This window comes from Brassica oleracea, chromosome C1 (genome assembly GCF_000695525.1).
Source record: "Brassica oleracea var. oleracea cultivar TO1000 chromosome C1, BOL, whole genome shotgun sequence".
Lineage (NCBI taxonomy): Eukaryota > Viridiplantae > Streptophyta > Magnoliopsida > Brassicales > Brassicaceae > Brassica > Brassica oleracea.
This window is the reverse complement of record NC_027748.1, coordinates 5,223,937-5,242,374: the sequence shown is the minus strand read 5'-3', so window position 1 is coordinate 5,242,374 and position 18,438 is coordinate 5,223,937. Positions and strand designations below refer to the sequence as shown.

General features: G+C 31.6%; 1 protein-coding gene, 1 long non-coding RNA gene and 1 pseudogene across 2 annotated transcripts; 2 read left to right on the top strand and 1 right to left on the bottom strand.

Moving 5' to 3' along the window:
- Positions 1-3,552: 3,552 nt before the first annotated feature.
- On the bottom strand, positions 3,553-4,113 carry LOC106301864. The gene is made up of 3 exons (XR_001262296.1): positions 4,025-4,113; positions 3,901-3,938; positions 3,553-3,651 (listed from the first exon to the last, which is right to left on the bottom strand). It is a non-coding gene; the product is annotated as an uncharacterized LOC106301864 (long non-coding RNA).
- A 4,537-nt stretch (positions 4,114-8,650) lies between these two features.
- LOC106296627 (UPF0725 protein At4g29550) lies at positions 8,651-10,487 on the top strand. Its single transcript, XM_013732810.1, has 6 exons — positions 8,651-8,764; positions 8,856-9,026; positions 9,150-9,284; positions 9,504-9,705; positions 9,794-9,915; positions 10,015-10,487. Exons 1-6 carry the CDS (start codon positions 8,720-8,722, stop codon positions 10,366-10,368), a joined length of 1,029 nt encoding a protein of 342 aa, XP_013588264.1. The 5' UTR covers positions 8,651-8,719; the 3' UTR covers positions 10,369-10,487.
- A 3,638-nt stretch (positions 10,488-14,125) lies between these two features.
- LOC106297511 lies at positions 14,126-15,738 on the top strand (annotated as a pseudogene).
- The last annotated feature ends 2,700 nt before the right edge of the window (positions 15,739-18,438 follow it).

The following is an 18,438-nucleotide window of genomic DNA, read 5'->3' as shown; positions in this document are numbered from 1 at the left end:
TTCCAATTAGGAATGCACAGAATGAGATAAATTCAAGGTGAGACCACTTTACAATTTTGTCATCATATCTATATAGAGTTAGTTTATAGATTACTATATTTGTTTCAAAATGTAATCAGTTTTAATTAAGATCTGTAATATTTAAAAATTATTACTTTAGAAAACTGTCATTTAATATATAAATTTAATCAATTACACAATAATTTACATAATTTAATTGGCCACACAATATCCAATAAATATAAAGTTACATTGAAATATAAAACAATTTATATAGTGAAACAAAAAATACTTTCAAACCGTTATATTATAAAACAAATGGAATATTCAAATTATATTGAAACATTAGAATAGTAAGAATCAGAAAAGCTGAAATCTCAACGTCCATCATTTACGTCGGCCATGCCTTAGACCATCTCCAATGTATTACTCAATTTTTTTCTAAAATAGAGGAATTTCATTATAGAGATAGATTTGTCTCCGATGTATTTTTTTCTATTTTCTCTCCTAAAATGAATATTCTTGATATATTATTTTCTAAGTTTACAAATAATATTTTTTATTTGTAAAAATTGAAAACAATCCAATTTATTTTAGTATTTTATAAAATTATGATATTATTTACACTAAATATTTCTTTACAAACTATTATATAAAATAATATAATTATATTTATATAAATAATATATTTCACTAAAAAAATATTTTCGGTTATAATTTTTTTAGTAAAAAGTTAAAATATCATTTTGTAAAAAAAATAGAGGAGGTGACATGGCAAAAATATAGTTTCTCATTGACCGATTATTTTCGCCTACGTGGATACTCTATCTGAGGCTTATATCCTCCAGTTTTAATTAAAATCTGTAATATTTAAAAAAAAATTTTGAACAAATATTTAAAAGTTATTACTTTAGAAAACTGTCATTTAATATATAAATATAATCAATTACACATTAGTTTACATAATTTAATTGGCAACACAATATCCAATAAATATAAAGTTACATTGAAATATAAAAATAATTTATATAGTGAAACAAAAAATACTTTTAAACCATTATATTATAAAGCAAAGGGAATATTCAAATTATATTGAAACATTAGAATAGTAAGAATCAGAAAAGCTGAAATCTCAACATCGATCATTTACGTCGGCGATGCCTTTGACCATCTCCAATGTATTCTTCTAGTTTTTTTCTCTAAAATAGAGAAATTTCATAATAGAGATGGATTTGTCACCGATGTATTTTTCTATTTTTTCTCATGAAAAGAATATTCTTGATATATTCTTTTCTAAGTTTACAAATAATACTTTTTATGTGTGAAAGTTGAAAACCAACCCAATTTATTTTAGTATTTTATAAAATTATGATATTATTTACACTAAATACTTCTTTACAAACTATTATGTAAATAAAAAATATAATTATATTTATATAAATAATATATTTCACTAAAAGAAATATTTTCGGTTATAATTGTTTAAGTAAAAAATTAAAGTATCATTTTGTAAAAACAAATAGAGGAGGTGACATGGCAAAAATGTAGTTTATCATTGGCCGATTATGTTCGTCTAAGTGGACACTCTATCTAAAGCTTATATCCTCTTTTTATTACTTGTTTGATAATAAGTATACCTAATTTATATATTCATTGTTTTAAATAAACTAAATGGTATTTTTTTTATTTAAGAAACAATTTTCATACAAAAAATTAAAACAATTTTTGTAAAAAAATGTTGTATGAGTTAAATACACTAAAACTTCTACAAAATTATTATTATTTAATATAATATTTTTTATTATAAACAGAATAATATTTAACAATCTAACTATAGTTAAAATATTATTCTTGATTAAAATCAGTGTAAAAATATAATCTAGATATTCTCAATTTATTTTACTTTTACCACTAAATACTATTTAATTTTACAATTACTATCTTTTATCTTTTGTAATGTTTATATATGTTCTAGCGTAATGTTTTTTCTTATATTCTTGATTACAATATTAAGGATTAATGCATCTATTTAATTGTTTAGGGGAATTTTGAATATATTTTCGGTCCAAAATTATGATCCAAAACCATTATTTTCATATTTTTCATTTTTAGTAAAAATATTTACTGTTTTGAATTAATATCACATTCTAATTCGATATAACTTCACTGATTTTTATTTCTGTAAAATTTCTGTCATTATTAGTTTTTTTTCTTACTTCTAATTAACTTTAGTTTTTATTGTTTTTGTTAAACTTCATACATTATTTTGATTTTTAAACTTTTTTTAATTTTTTGTGAACATAAATGAAAACGTTGTTGACATGTTGTTGTTTAATGTGGTATTAGTTTGTCTTCTCTTATGGTTTCCTCATATTTGGTACTCTTTTTGTGAGGACTCAACCTTGGACAACACTTGGTTCAAAACATATAGTATTTACATGGTAAATTGCGAGATAATTTGTTTTTAAAAGACATTTAGTTACCAAGTGAAGTTAATTAAGTAGATAACTAATGTTGCACAAAAAAACATTTTATTAGTTCATGATGCAATGCATGCTGCTCAGCAGGATTACTTACAAAGGATGAGTTGTTTTGTTTCATTGATTGTTAAAATGTTAATGTCAGCGTTCATTATAGAACAGTCGATTAGTCATAAAAAAAAAGAGAACAGTCGATGGTTAGAGGGGTTCAAGTTATGGTTTAGTTGCGAAGAGCTGCAATGGTCAAGTTCAAAAAAAAAAATGAATGCGCTGAACTGAATCTCAATCAATTAAGATCAATGTGTAAGAATCTCTACTCCAGATAGTGGTGACGATTTACATTAGACTTGTTTTTAATGTGAATACACTGATTTGAGAAGAACTTGATAAGTACTGGACATAGAGTATACATCACGCAAATGTTTGTTATCTCCTCACTCCATTTCAGAATCTCTATAGCTAAATTGAGAGGTGATGTTCGGGTGCACGCTCTTGCATGAAGAAACTTGAACTTAACTGGCATGTAATTGAATGCAAGCTGACCCAAAGTGGAGTGACCACTGTTGAAACTTGAAACGGTAAAAACTGACCACATGATTATAGGTCTTGGAACTCAAATGACTTCAGTAGTGTTACATCCCTTCCGCCATATGTAAATTTTTTGAATTATGAGAATGAGAGATTCTTATCACATAGGGTTTTCAATATGCTACTACATAGATAAAAATATAGTGGAATTTAAAAATATAATAGTGAAAATACTTATACCTTGGAGAAAGATTAAACTTGGGAAGCCTGATGATGGAACTATAGAGGACCTCTCAGACATTATAGAGTTCAATTGTGATGAACCTTCAAATTAGCATATTTGTTGCGTGGTTAAAACTATATGAATCCTATTTTAAATTGCAACGGAAACCATATATTTAAATATATACCTGAGAGCAGATTTATTTCCTTCAGACACCAAAGAGCACAGTGTATAGTAGTTATAAACAGAGAAGCATATTCGATGAGTTTGAGCTGTAGCGTAAGGCTTAATGATAATAACACTCATTGAAAAAGTTAAGCTAGTACCTCTCTTTTGGAGTAAACCAAAGTGATTCAGTTGAAACCTGCAGTGAGCATCAATGCTTAGCCACCTGATCAAAAAGCATCAACGCTTAGCCACCTGATCATGGAAACAAAACAACTAATACCAAAGGGAAGCATAATAGATAGATGGAACATGTATGGCGTATCTCCTCGATAATGGGAACATCTATTTCACAACTTAGTATTTTGGAGAACACATGACTAAAAAAAGAAGGGGTTGGACAGTATTTATTTTCACATACGTGGGCACAAAGGTTCATATTGTTAAAAAAAGGTTTTCAGCTCTAAGATAAAAAAATTGTTAAGTAGTAATGTAAGAACCTACCTGAGAAGTATGGTCCTCATCCTCTGAATCCTCCACACCTGTAACCAATAGCAGTTAACATAAAGCCCCAAACTAATTCTGGAACACTAATTAAAGTTTGAGTGGAAGCCATAAGTGTACTCACGGATAAGGCAGATAATATATATGCTATTTCCATTTCTCTCAGCTTCTTGAAGAGCTAGAATAAGCAACTTCTTTGGTGTCAGTGTTTCTACCATCATATTTTCGTTCGTGAAAATTTTCATTGTGTTTCTTGCAATACGAACACATCAACCTAACCTTAAAATTTTCAGTGAAAGTGTTAAAACCTCCGGAAAATTGATCCAAAGTCGAAGAAACAATGGAACATTTCTCAGAGAGGAGGTGATGCTTACTTGTTTCCTGAAGAAGAAGCAACTTTGCTTATCCCTTGCAACTTCTTCAGTAAGTTTAATTGCCAAATAGACAAAAGATGAATGAGACCTGAGGAGAGAAAAACAAACTAACAATTATAGAATATGTGTTGTGGACGTACAGCAGCGAAAAGAAGGATAAAAAAATATGTTGGCGGCATTTGTTGAGCCAAATCTTTCTCTTATCCTGAACAGAGATATAAAAAATAATGATAATTTTTTTTTCTAGTAATCTAAACCTATGAAATTGATGTAATACATGCAATGTGAAGATTGAATGCATCTATCATCCTCTTAAACTTGGTATCATTTGGTGTTGCTTTAGTAGTAGAATATTCTTCTAGCTTCAGTACTGCAAATACATAATTGTGTGAGAAGATATATCATGATTCTAATCATCTTTAAATATATAATCATCAAATTTGATTCAGAGAGACAATTGACATACCCCTTTCGGAGGTAAGCTCTTGCCAATGTAGGATCTAACTCGATGACTTTGTTATCTGCAAAAGCTCTGCTCATGGAGAGTCACAATAAATCATATGGACATATGGTAGGCTTAGTAAACATCCAGACAAACCTGGAGAAACAGAAGGAAACTATAATTCAAAACTGCAACTAATACTGAAAGTAGAATCATCTGGAAAGAAACTTAAAGACATGGAGGGTAAGCCAAACGAAGGCCTCAGGTCAACACAAAGGAGTTTAGATTAATCTAATCAGATGAACATGGTAGAATCTTTTTCATACTTACCCGATGAGGGGATGATGTAAATATCTGAAGGGTTATCAATAGAAAGCCAACAGTCAGTCTAGAGATCATCGCAGTGGCGTTTTTCGGCTATATTCCATTTTTCCTGGCCGGCATTTTCTCTAGTACATTAAAATAAATAGATTCAGAAAATATAATAACTCACATCTACTGTATTTATTTCTGAATTTCTGATCAGTTACTCCATAAAAAAGTATAATAACTCATCTGTCGTGCTTACCTTCCTCGGCAACCGCCATGACTGACTTCATCACCTAAGCAGCAAGCATGAGCTACGTCTGTGACCAAACCTACTGTAAGAGTGACCCCAAAACATCAGATTAACAAATAAAAAACAATAGAGAATCAAATAGACCTGAAGGGGATATTTATGGCGATCATCAGAGAATGATTTAAGAGATACAAAGAGAAGATGAGTTCAAGAAGAAGATGGATCGTGGAGAGGTGAATCAATTGGATTTATCATAAAGCCATTAATCAAATTGTTTCAGATCGCAAGAAGAATCGCGAAAGCCAGTGCATAGCCGTCGACGGATGATTTCGTTTCTACGGTTTAATGAAACGCATAGTTTCGTCCTCATTTGTTTGTTCTTTATATATATAAGAGGATGAGCTTTCTTTTATTTTGAACGGATCAATAAAACATAGAAGCCCAAAATCAGCCCAAGTTTGTTTGACGTGGACAAACGAACAAACCCCATTGGTCGATTTTATCTGTCGACGTGGAGGGCCTCTCCCTTGAGATATTCAGCTTTTAGTTATTGTATGATTCGCGAATGGGTGTGGGATTAATGTCCCGTGATAAAGTTGGCATGCACTTGAAAATTCAACATAAATGTTCTACACTGGAAAACTACGAAGTAGAATAGTATATCAAATAAATAATATAACCAATCAATTCATAGAAATAAAAAAAAGAAGGAATAATACTATTATATATCCATAAAACAAAATAATATTGATAATATTTATATTATAGTATTAATAGATACACATTGATTGTTAAAAAATATGAAAATTATATTGCTATTAGATATAAATTTTTGGGGACTTATTTTCATAAATTTGTAGATCGATCGATCAATTTATTAAAAAAAAGAAGGAGAAAAAGGAAGAGGCAAGAGCCGGGAGGAGGTGGAAGATGAGAAAAGCGAGCGTGTGAAGAAGAGAAGAGAGGAGGTGGAGGAGGAAAAAAAAGAGGGAAAAAGATGAGCATTGAGGGAAAAGGAGGAGAAGTAAGAGGACATAGAGGGAAGGGGAAGAAGAGGAGAGCACATGAGGAGAATGAAAGATATAGGCATGGGTATTCGGAGTTCCAATCGGGTCTCGGTTTTTTGGGTTCATCAAAATAAACCTCATTCAGGTTATATGAAAGTTCGGTTCAGGACTGGTTCGGATTCTATCAGATTTGGGTCGGAGTTAGTAAATCTTCAAAGAACTGGTAGAACCCGATGTACTTTTGGGTTCGGGTCCCAATTGTTTATTTGTTTAAAAGTACTTGATTTCTATCTACTTTGTAACCAAAACATAAGTAAAATAGATTCTTTGGTTTTAAAGTACTTGATTGTGCCTATTTTGTAACCAAAACATAAGTAAAATCGATTCAAAAATAAGAAAAGAACATCAAACGTGATCAATCAAAATTAAACGAGAGATAAACATAGTTATTGATAGAAACAAAACCAAATAAATGAAAGCATAAAACGCAAACTAAGTTCTCATGAAATAAAAGTCATTATTCAATGAAAACAAAACCAAAATCTAAAAACTTCAAGATTCAATCGCCACCTTCAACCATCAACCATCAACCTTCACATAATAGATAATTATTTTAGATGTCAATAATCTCTTAGGGGGTGTATTGAATCTGACATTTGAAGTAATTTGATTTTTAATGAGTTTGTAGATGATTGCAAGAGAATTAGAGAATTTGGTGTGATTTTTGTTAAAATACTCTAGAATCTCTTATAAAACAGTGGGATTTGAATTTTTATTTTTATAACTAAGGAACTCCCCTCAAACACTCTAGAAACAATTAAAGTACTCTAAAATCTTCAACTTAAATTTTATTCAATAACAGTGGATTTCAGAGTGTTTTATGAAATGACAAGTTCAATAACACTGGATTTTAAAGTGTTTTTAAAAATCAATGTTTGAATAGCAGTGGATTTGTCATTTTAATACAAATCACTTGAAACTCTTAGTTGAATACACCCCCTTAGTGTATTTTGGATACATATTAGAAAATGAGATCTTGTTTTGTACAAATTCTTTTTTTTTGAGATTTTGAATGTTTCGGGTTCTATCGGATATCCATTTAGGTTCGGGTTCGGTTCGGATAATATTCATAACCTAAAATACCATAAAACAAAATCCATTCGGTATTTATGTCGGTTTCAGATCGGTTCGGATTCATTTTTATAGGATTAGATTTGGTTCGAATTTTCGGATTCAGTTTATTTGTTCAGCCACATGAAGACATAAGAGGGATGAAAAAAACAAAAAAAAAAAGAAGAAGAGGAATACTTAGGAAGAAGGAAGAATGAAGAGAAAGTAACATGCTATATTAATTCAATAAAATATAATAGTTATATCATTATATTTACAACACATTACAAATGAAATATGCATTGGTTTTGGAGGAAAAAAAAGAATATGAAATTTTTTATTTTTGCATTAGATTTAGAATCTTGTAATTTTGTCTTCACAAAATTTTAAACTAGTCAATTCATATTAGTACTATTTAACTATTACTATTAACATGAATCATTATTTATATTCTATCTGTTCAACTCGAAAAATATAGTATATGAAATACTTTTGTTTCATCTTCCTATTTTTTATTATATATATATATATATGTTTGAAAAAGAAAGTTATAACATATGTGGAAAAATATAAATATATTTTTTAAATATAATAATTCGTTTTTACATTTTATATTAGAAAAATTAAACGTAACTAAATAGAGATCGGGTGAAAATTTTCTTAAAAATTTATAAAACAAAAACTAGACAGTGAGAATCGAAAGACCACAGGGAAAATGACCATATAATTCCTCGAGTATTTAAAATTAATAGTTTAATTCTCCAACTATTAAGTATGCTAAATAATTTCTCAAATTTTAGTTGATTTAACAAAATTGAGCTCATAAAAAGTCCACTTTCCTTTTCTGGGTAATGTTTTTTGTTCTTCACAGAAAGTTAGGATTGTTGTTTTTCGTAGATGGATTTACTGGAATTAACCTCTGCAATTATCATTATAATGGATTTAGAATTTAGAGGTTTTTGATTTGAAAAAAAATAGAAAAAGAAAATGATTAAAAGAGGGCTAGAAAAAATAGATTAACGTCTCTGTGCACTCTTTAAAGTGGATATTTTATGAGTTTAATTTTGTTTGGTCAATTTAGACTTGGGGAATTGTTTTGCATACACAGTAGTTGGAAAATTAAACTGTTAAATTTCGAATACCTGAGGAATTAAATGGTCCCTTTTCCCCCAAACCATACATGTGTTTATTCCAAAGTCCATCCACTTATATAACATATCCTAACCACATTTTTTGCTATAATTATTTGTCAATTTTTTTTTACCAATTTCCCTATATCAAAAAGCCCTAATTTGGGTTCTCAAACTAACATTCGCAGAAATTGACGATGACGAGCTCATCACCCAAATCAAACCTTTGCCAGGCTTGCCAGGTTTTGCGAAGACTTCTTCTACTCTCTTATCTTCGATTTCATCATCTTCTTCTTCATCTGTGTTATCCTCTTTGATTATTGGCGCATGCAGGCTGTGATTACAGACACTGGGCCACCACCGCGCAAGCGGAGGATTGAATTAACGGCCGCAGCACCTGAACCAGACAAAGACGGTTTAGCTCCTACAGCAGATGATGAATCCTCTGACGAAGAAGATTCAACTTTGAGCAGAGAGTACACTCGCCAACTTCGCGAGTCCGATGTAATATTAATATAAAGTTTTCCCTTCGTTTATTGATCAGCGTTAGAAAATTAAACAATTCTCCTCTTTAGATTTTCTTATGATGCAATTAACTTTGGGTTTTCGGATACACTGCTTTTGCAGGGATTCGATGTTGACGTAACTAATCCAGTTGAGTCATTCTCTATGCACAAAATGAAAAAGAACGAAACAGGTTACTTTCGTGACCTGACTGATATTTATGCTAGACTTGGACTCCACTGCTACAATTCTCACAAGGTAAAAACCCTCCCTCTCTCCAGTTTTTATTTATTTATTTTGGTTTAGTAAAACTGTTTGTTCCTTGGGTTAACCATATAACTTTTGAACATTTGTTTTTTACATTTTCTCCTATCCTAATATTTTATAGTGGGGTTGAAACCATTTTTTGATTAGTACATGTCCCGAGAATTAAACTATTTCAACAATTTAATATCGTGTATTTTGATCATACAACAGGGCACCAACTTCCAGCTGTCAAGAGTAGACAAATTCGTTAACTATGGAATTTTCCATTATTACATAACCTTGGAGGCCACGGATCCGGCAGTCGACGGTTCCTGTTTCACTTTCCAGGCGAGTCTTTTTAGAGATAACCCTGTAAATGAAGCAGGCTTCAGAATGATGACCGAAGGTTGTAGGATCAAACCTGAAACTCCAGGTCAGTTGTATGTCATGTGATGATTGCCTTTTCAGGATTTGTGGGTCGAGTATGTATGATTTTTTACATTCTTTTTTTTCTTCTAAAGGTACTGGAGAAGTCATTAGTCAATGGGGGTACAATGATGGAATTGATGAAGTTTACAAAGGCAGTCTCCCTAATTGGTATTCGTATGATGCATTGATGCCACTCAATGACCAGTTTTATCATGTGAGAGCAAGTGCTTCTTTTATATTTCTTTTATCTCAACCCTTTTCTTTTCTTTTCTTTTCTTTTTTTGCTTTATGTGTTATTTTTGTTGTTTAACAGGTGCAAGATTCAGACATTCTTGAAAACGATTGGCTTAATTTGTATGCCGAAGTTGCCATGTATGCGCTGCAGGAAAACGACAGCATGTCCTTGTTCGAGTCTTGGCTGCCTCTGGAGATCAATAAGGTCGTTGTGCAGACTTTTGAAGATGTGAAGTCAAAGGAAAAGCTCAAGGCCGCGAATGCAATCTTCTACTTCAGTTTCAAGAACTTGAATGCTCCTCCTCATGGTCTGTGCCAGGATCACAGAGTCATCATAAGAAGAACCACTGATGGGCTTCCAGGACACATTTGTCTTGACATTAACTCTTGCACCGGTCGTAATATTTTTAAGACTCTACCTCAGTATCGATAAGACTGAATATTCATCTCCTCTGTTTTTCTTTTGTTTGGTGTTTCAGTTTAATCCAGTACTTAATAACTAATCTGTTATGCCTTAAGTTTGTTACTAATTCTCCTCAGTTTTTTTTTTTATCTCGGGCTTTGTCACGGTTAAAATCATGTCAATACAAAAAGCGTTGAAGAATTCATTTTGATGTTGCTACTTGCAACTAATCTACTGAAAAACTAAACCCTCTCTCTCCCTGGCTCTCTCTCCCTCTATATCTCTCTCCCTCTCTCCCTCTCTCCCTCTCTCTCTCTCTCTCTCTCTCCCTCTATACCTCTCTCCCTCCCTCTCTCTCCCTCGCTCTCCCTCTCTCTCTCTATACCTCTCTCCCTCTATATCTCTATCTTCCTCTCTCTCCCTCTCTCCCTCTCTCTCTCTCTCTCTCTCTCTCTCTCTCAATCTGAACCAACATGATATAGATAGATATCCCTTATATATTATTTGAGAAGCATTGCAACATATTTTTGTAGCCACGTGTCATCACTATAATGATTCTTAGAATCCTTAGAAAAATAGGTTGGTTCATCTAAATATATAATAAGTTTTTTATTAAACCACAATAAATACATTATTAATGTACTTCATTATTTCCTTAAATAAGATTACGGAATTGTCTAATGTGGCTAAAATATATATGACAATTAATGATTTTGAATAATAAAGATTTGATAAAAATAAGTGTGTATTATAATTATATTTCTTTAATTTTAAGCTATTAAAATAAATTAAAAAATCATAGTAACCATATAATTAAAATTATAAAAATTATTTATATATTATATTTTAAATTTTTAAAAACGAGTATAAATTACTAAAACTGTTAAAAGTTTCACATTCAAATTTTGTGATCTATGATTTAAAACTTTTGTTATGACATGATACAAATAATTAAAAAATAATATAAGTTGAAAGTTTCATTTAATAAGTATCAAAACTAAAAGATATATAAATATATGTATCATTTTAAATTAAACTATATGCCATATAAATATACATAAATATCTTAATTTTGAAATTTACTTTGAACATTGTTTTGATAAAAAATTTAACAAAATATTGACAACTTATTTTTTTATAATATTATAAATTATTTAAACCATTAATCTCACAGTAAAAAATTTTTTATCACTAATTTAGACTTTTTGCTATAACATATACAAATGATAAAAAAAATATGAGCAAAAAGCATCATCTAATAAATATTAATATTAAAATATAACATATATATGTTTCTGTCATTTAAATTTAATTATATATCATATTAAATAGAAAAAATATTTTTTCGATTTATAAAATTTATTTATATGTTCACACCAATTTAGTTATATAAGTAGTAGATAATGACTTTTTAATTATTTAATATATATTTATTATTTTTATAAACATATAATATATAAAATAATTTATATATATAATTTTTAATTCCGCGCAAGGCGCGGATCTTAACCTAGTTTTAAAAGTATTTGTGATGCTGCACCATATCACTGTGGTTTAGTCTAATCTAAATTTTTATTCATTCTAATCATGCATAAAGAGTGTTACAAAAAAAAAATCATGCATAAAGATAATCAACAATGTTCCAATGAATTTTTCTTCAAGTTGGTAAGCGTCTTGCTCACATTATTGAATCTCACACTCTTTTTTCTTTACTAAGGATATAATCATGCATAGAGATAATAAACGATGTTCCAATGGGTTGATGTTCTAGCATTATAAGTGTCTCACTCAGGATAGCTTATCAACACTATCTATGTGTGGGAGTCTTGAAAGAGTGCATAGTGGTATATTGCTTTCGTGTCTACATCCAACACACAATTTCAATCAATTTCTTTTGGAGCTAATGTAGTACATGATTTAACCCCTCTCGTTATGGTTAAGAGATAGCAAAAGTGGTATGTATTCTTATTTATTCATCTTTTTGACCAATTATTATGGTCAAGAAGTTCTACCGATATTATGTGTAATATGTTAAAAGCATTGTACTGATTATCTAGCCATCACGGAATGCCCAACATGTGTGGAAAAAGAAGAAGTTAACTTGCATGTTTTATCAAAACATATGTCATAGAAATTCATAACAACTCTTCTAAGCTTAAAAATAAATTATACCACAATATCCTTGGTTTCCACGTGACTCAATATTGTTTCATAATCTTTAAGATATCTCTGACAAGTGGATAATACTAAAGACTTTTCAATTTGTAGCGCTTTTTTAACTATACGTAGTTCATAAATCATCATCATTTTGGACATAAATCATCAATTTGGCCATGTTCTTTCACATGAGATACACGCCAGCTAAGTTGCATATGATTTTTATGTTAAGAACTTTGATTTTAGAAATAATAATTGTTTTCATTGTGAGTGATAGTAATTCAATGGGTATAGTGGTCAAAATGTGGGCAAGCTTCTTCCTAGTTTCTTGAAGTATATGTGGAAACACTCCTACAGGAGGACAGCCAAGATACAGCATGTGGTTAATTGTCAATAAGTTTCCTTATATGTCACACCATCTTAAATCACTTTGAAATACAACTAGAGCAAGGCTATAAAACAACTAATTCTGAAAGATAGATATGAAATTTGGAAACTCTTACAGATTATTTTAGTTAGAGATCAAATTTAAAACATATAGTTTTAAAATTTTCAAACAAAAAAAAAGAGAAAAAGACAAAAATAGCACTAAATCAAGTTTTTGTTCCCAAACTAGCATTCAAGGTCAAAAGTCACAAAAATAGCACTTAATGTTTTATCAAAAGTCACAAACTTATGGTTTAGAGTTAAAGGGTGGGGTTTAAGATTTAGGGTTTAGGGTTTAGGGTTTAGAGTTTAGGGTTTAGGGTTTAGAGTTGGAGAAATGAGGTTTTGGGGATAAGATTTCAAATTTTGAAAAATAAAAAAATTAAAATTTTCAAAAGATAAAATGCTATTTTGGTCATTTTAGTTTTTGAGTGCTATTTTTGTGATATAAACTTAGAAAGTTGCTATTTTGGAGATTTGCCCAAAAAAAAACTATAATCAATGATCCTTCAAGCAAGTTGAAGGGGAAACGAGGAATCTAAAAAATAGCTTATACGTCGAGGTTTTTAGCTTCGCATTTTTCTCATTTTTTGCTTCCGAGCTTTGCATATATCTTTGTCAAGAATCCCTATTTTTCTCAGATTTATCTGTTTTCTCTAAGACTCTAACATTTGCAGAAATGGACTGTGACGAGCTCATCATCAATCGTTGCCAGGTTGGCTACTTAGTCCTCATCGACTTTGTCTTTTTCTGTATTATCTCGTTGGACTGATACACCACAATCCACAACACAAGGGAAAGATCAAAATAACCATCTCACCTGAACCAGACAAAGACGGTTTAACTCCGATAGCAGAATCTTTAGCCGTTGTGAAGAATATTCAAACATTATGAATGGTACCTGAGGTTACATATAAAGCAAGTAATCTATTGATTCTTAGAATGTTTAAAAGACTTGCTTTCTTGAATTTTTGAGAGTCTAACTCTATCTTAGAACAAGGTAAAAAAAAAAAAGATAAGTCTCTGTGTTTTATAAATTCCCAAAACAAGTATTAAAGCCCATAATAACACGAATGTAAAGGGAGTGCTAGTAGCCACCTTTTTGATTACCAAAAAGAAAAAAGAAAAGCCCATAATAACTGTATCACATACGTGAACCCTAACTCTAACGTGACGGCACAGGAGACGTGATCTACTTGTCAAGATGCGCTGCATCAATGAATCCTCTGATGATGAAGATCCAATTTTGAACGAAGAGTACGCTTTTCGCGAGTCCAATGTAATAACAATATAAAATTTCTCCCTTTTAATTGATCAGCGTTAGAAAATTAACATCTCCTTCTTAGGTTTTTGTTATGTGTACATTCATTTCGCTCTTATAATGCAATTAACTTTGGGTTTTTGGATATACGGCTTTTGCAGGAATTCGATGATCCAGTTCATTCAACGGATCTGCACAAATTTGAAAACAGCGAAACAGGTTACTTTCGTGACCTGGCTAACATTTATGCTAGATTTGGACTCCACTCCTACAATTCCCGCAAGGTAGTCTTTTGTTACACTTAAAGGTTAATCATATATATAGTTATGAACATTTGTGTTTCACATTCTCTTATGCTGAAATTCCTAATACCATTTTCTTGATTAGTACATGTCCCGAGCATTAAACTATTTCTTCTTCTTATATACAGGGCACCAACTTCCAGTTGTCAAGAGTAGACAAATATATTAACTATGGAGTTTTCAGTTATTCCTTAACCTTTGAGGCCACGGATCCGGCAGACGGTTCTTGTTTCACTTTCCAGGCGCGTGTTCTTAGAACATGCGCATCAATGAACCGGGGTTAGGGTTTAAAGGTTTAATTGTTTATTAATTTTTTTTCGTTTGATTTAAAAAAAAAATATGCAGACCAATAGCGAGCCGCTACATGGCATGGGGCCTGTTAAACAGTAATGATCCAGGTTCATCCCGACGCACCCCAGCGAGACGAGTTCACCAGCTTTTAGTATTATAATATTTTTTTTTGGGATGTGTGAAAACTTCTCTCATAAACTTTTGATGCTCATGCTCTTAGAGATGACAATGTAAAAGGATCCTACTACAGAATAATGCCAGAAGGTTGTAGGATCAAATCTGAAATTCCAGGTCAGTTTTGTCTTTTGTGTCATGTGATGATTGCCTTTTCAGGATTTGTGGGTTGAGTATATATTTGATTCTTTACCTTGCCTTCTTTTTTTTTAAATTTAAAATAAGGTACTAGAGAAAAAAATACATCGATGGGAGTTCGATCCAGAAGTTTACAAAGACACTCTACCTGATTGGTATTCGGATGATGCATTGTTGTTGCCGTCCAATGACCAGTTTTACCAAGTGAGGGCAACTTGTTCTTTTATATTTTTTCCGCCTCTATCCTTTTCTTTTTCGCTTTATGTCTTTATTTTTGCTGTTTCACAGGTGCAAGATTCAAACATTCTTGAAAACGATTGGCTTAAACTGTATGCCGATCTTGCCATGTACACACTGAAGGAAGCCTACATGTCCCTGTTTGAGTCTTGGCTGCCTCTGGAGATCAATAAGGTCGTTGTGCAGACTTTTGAATACGTGAAGTCAAAGGAAAAGCTCAAGGCCGGGAATGCAATCTTCTACTTCAGTTTCAAGAACTTGAATGCTCCTCCCCATGGTCTGTGCCAGGATCACAGAGTCATCATAAGAAGAACCACTGATGGGCTTCCAGGACACGCTTGTCTTGACTTCAAGTCTTGCACCGGGCATAATATTTTCACACTACAAGAAAACATGTAATTACCGACTGCAAAAATAGTCACAAATCAGTCGTAAAACATGTGTTTGCGACCGTTTTGCGACTGAATCGCATAGTCGGAATACCACGCATCGCTAAAACAATCAGTCGTTAATCGGTTGCTATTTTGCGACTGACTCGCAAATGATTTACGATTACTGTTATTAGTCGCAAAACAGTCACAATTCAGTCGCAGTCGCAAAATATTACGACTAATATGCGACTAACTGCTATTTCGTTTACGACTACTCCACGGCTGCTTTTTAAGTTATCATATGGTCGATGTCGTAGTCGTTTTTCGGTCACAAAATCAATTAATATATTTTTTAAAAAATATAATTTTTCTTATTATTTAATCAATTAAAAAATTTGATTAATCAATTAAAACACAAAAATATGGTTTGCAATTGAATTTATTTACAATTGAATTGGTTTACAATTGAAATCGGTTTACAATGAACAAAGCAGAAAAATAATTAAATCTAACTAAAAAAATTAGATCTAGGGTTCTTCACGCCATTTACGGTGGGGCTTCTTCACAGCCATTGACGGCGGGTCTCCGGAGTTTGAACAGAGGAGGCAAGCTTGAACGGTGAAGAGTCTGAGCCCGAGACGAGAAGACAGACGGTGAGCTTGTGAAGAGGTGAGGAGAGGTGGGAAGAGCTTTACCGTAGACAACGGTGGTCGTCGTCGTCTTTATGTAGCTTCCGCCTCCACTGTATCTCTGTAGCTTCCGTCGTCTCTGTGTAGATTTCGTTGTCTCTATGTACCTTCCGTCGTCGTCTATTAATAGCTTGAGCAGAAGTGAGGAGAAGGATTGAGTATAAGTGAGGTGGAAATGAACAGCTTGAGCTTGAAGACGAACACCGGCTTCGGTGCAGAAAGAAAGTGCAGAAAGAAGAAAGAAAGAAATAACAGAGGAGATAGAGCTGAGATGGAGAAACAGAGAAGAGAGGACGAAAGAGAGAACAATGAGTTCTAAGTTGAAGATGAAAGAGGAAGAAGATTGATTTACTCGTGGAAAGGAAGAGAGATATGAGAGAGATGTAGACCATTGGATTAAGAATAATCAAAGGTGGAGATTAAAAGATTGGTTATCCTCGCCAATTGGTACTCAACCAATAGAAAATAAAAGGATGGATTGCTCTTTGTTTCGGAAGAAAAGAAACACACACAAAAATAAATGAATCTAGACCATTAGATTTAAGCAATTTAAGATAATCAACGATTGAGATAGTATCCCTTAACTAGTGTATTGACCAATATAAAAGAGGAGAAATTTTTTTTTAAGAGAAGAGATTATTGATTATATTTAGTTTATTTTTATTTTTATCCTAATTTATATAGAGAAGAAAGATGATTGATTATATTTGTGCAGGGTTTGAAGTTTTGGAGTTTTGACTTGAAAAATATAGGTCTTAGTTTTAGCTTAAGATTAAGTGTATAAATAGTAGATACATTTTGGTTAATTTTTTTTAAGTTTGTGATTTTATGTTTGGAGTTTTGATTAAAAGTTATGATACAGGGTTTGAGGGTTAAATTTAAAGTTTGGAATAGTATAGTTGAAACTAATAAAATTTTCTTCTCCATTTATATACAGTTTGTTTAAAAAATTTCTAAATTTAAAGTATTAGATATCAAATTTAACATTTGTAAAATATATGTTTAAGATTTGGTGTTCAAATTTTAAAATAGAGTTGCTTGGGTTTAGATTTGGGTATAAGGTAAATTATCAAAAAAAAAAGCCTAAGATTAATTTATAGTATTTGGAGTTTAATTTTAAATTAAATTTATATAGCATATACGAGGTTTATATTTTGATTATATCATTTAAAAAGTATTTAAAGTTTAAATTTAATTTAAATGATAAGATTGAAAAGATTAGATTTTATAATGTTATATGCAGGTTTAAATTTGGGGTTTAGGGTATAGATGTTAAGATAAGAGTTTAGGCTATAGGTATGGAGTCGCAAAACAGTCGCTAATTTTGCGACTGTTTTGCGACTACCTACTGTGATCGACATCTATAGTCGTAAAACAGTCACAAAATTAACGACTGTTTTGCGACTACGTATTCTATACCCTATGTGGAGTATGTAGTCGCAAATCAGTCCTTATTTTACGATTGTTTTGCGACGATAGTTTCCGACAACATTAAATGGTCGTAAAACAGTCGCTAATTAACGACTAATTTGCGACTGATTTGTTTAGTCGCACATTAGCGACTGATTTACGACTAACGTATTTTAGTCACAAATCAGTCTCAAAACAGTCGCAGTCCAGTTGCAATATTTTGCGACTGCCCAATCAGTCGCAACATGCAGTCGGTAAATTCATGTTTTCTTGTAGTTTCAAGGCATGTTCGGTCTGAGACATATATGTTGTTGGAATGAATAACTTTACAAAGATGAAAAACTTCGAATGCCATTATCTTCACAATACTTCAGAAACTCCTTGGACATAAATTCTCCTCCTCGATCCGATCTCATGGACTTGATCTTAAGACCACTATCGTGCAACGTCATTTTGAATGTTTAGGACAAACATTCTATTACTTGACATCGGCACCTTTGTGATGAGATTATTTGCATTATCTCTTAAAGAAAGGCTATAATCTTTTAGTCGAATGTCATAACCTTTCTCTAAGAGTTGTCCTACGCTCAAGATGTTGGTCTTCATGCTTGGAATGTAGTAAACGTTGGAAATGAATTGATGAT

Coding starts and splice junctions, on each gene's coding strand:
- LOC106296627 (XM_013732810.1), top strand. CDS start 8,720: ATGACGAGCTCATCACCCAAATCAAACCTTTGCCAGGCTTGCCAG. Junction 8,765..8,855: donor ACCTTTGCCAGGCTTGCCAG/GTTTTGCGAAGA, acceptor TGGCGCATGCAG/GCTGTGATTACAGACACTGG. Junction 9,285..9,503: donor ACTGCTACAATTCTCACAAG/GTAAAAACCCTC, acceptor ATCATACAACAG/GGCACCAACTTCCAGCTGTC.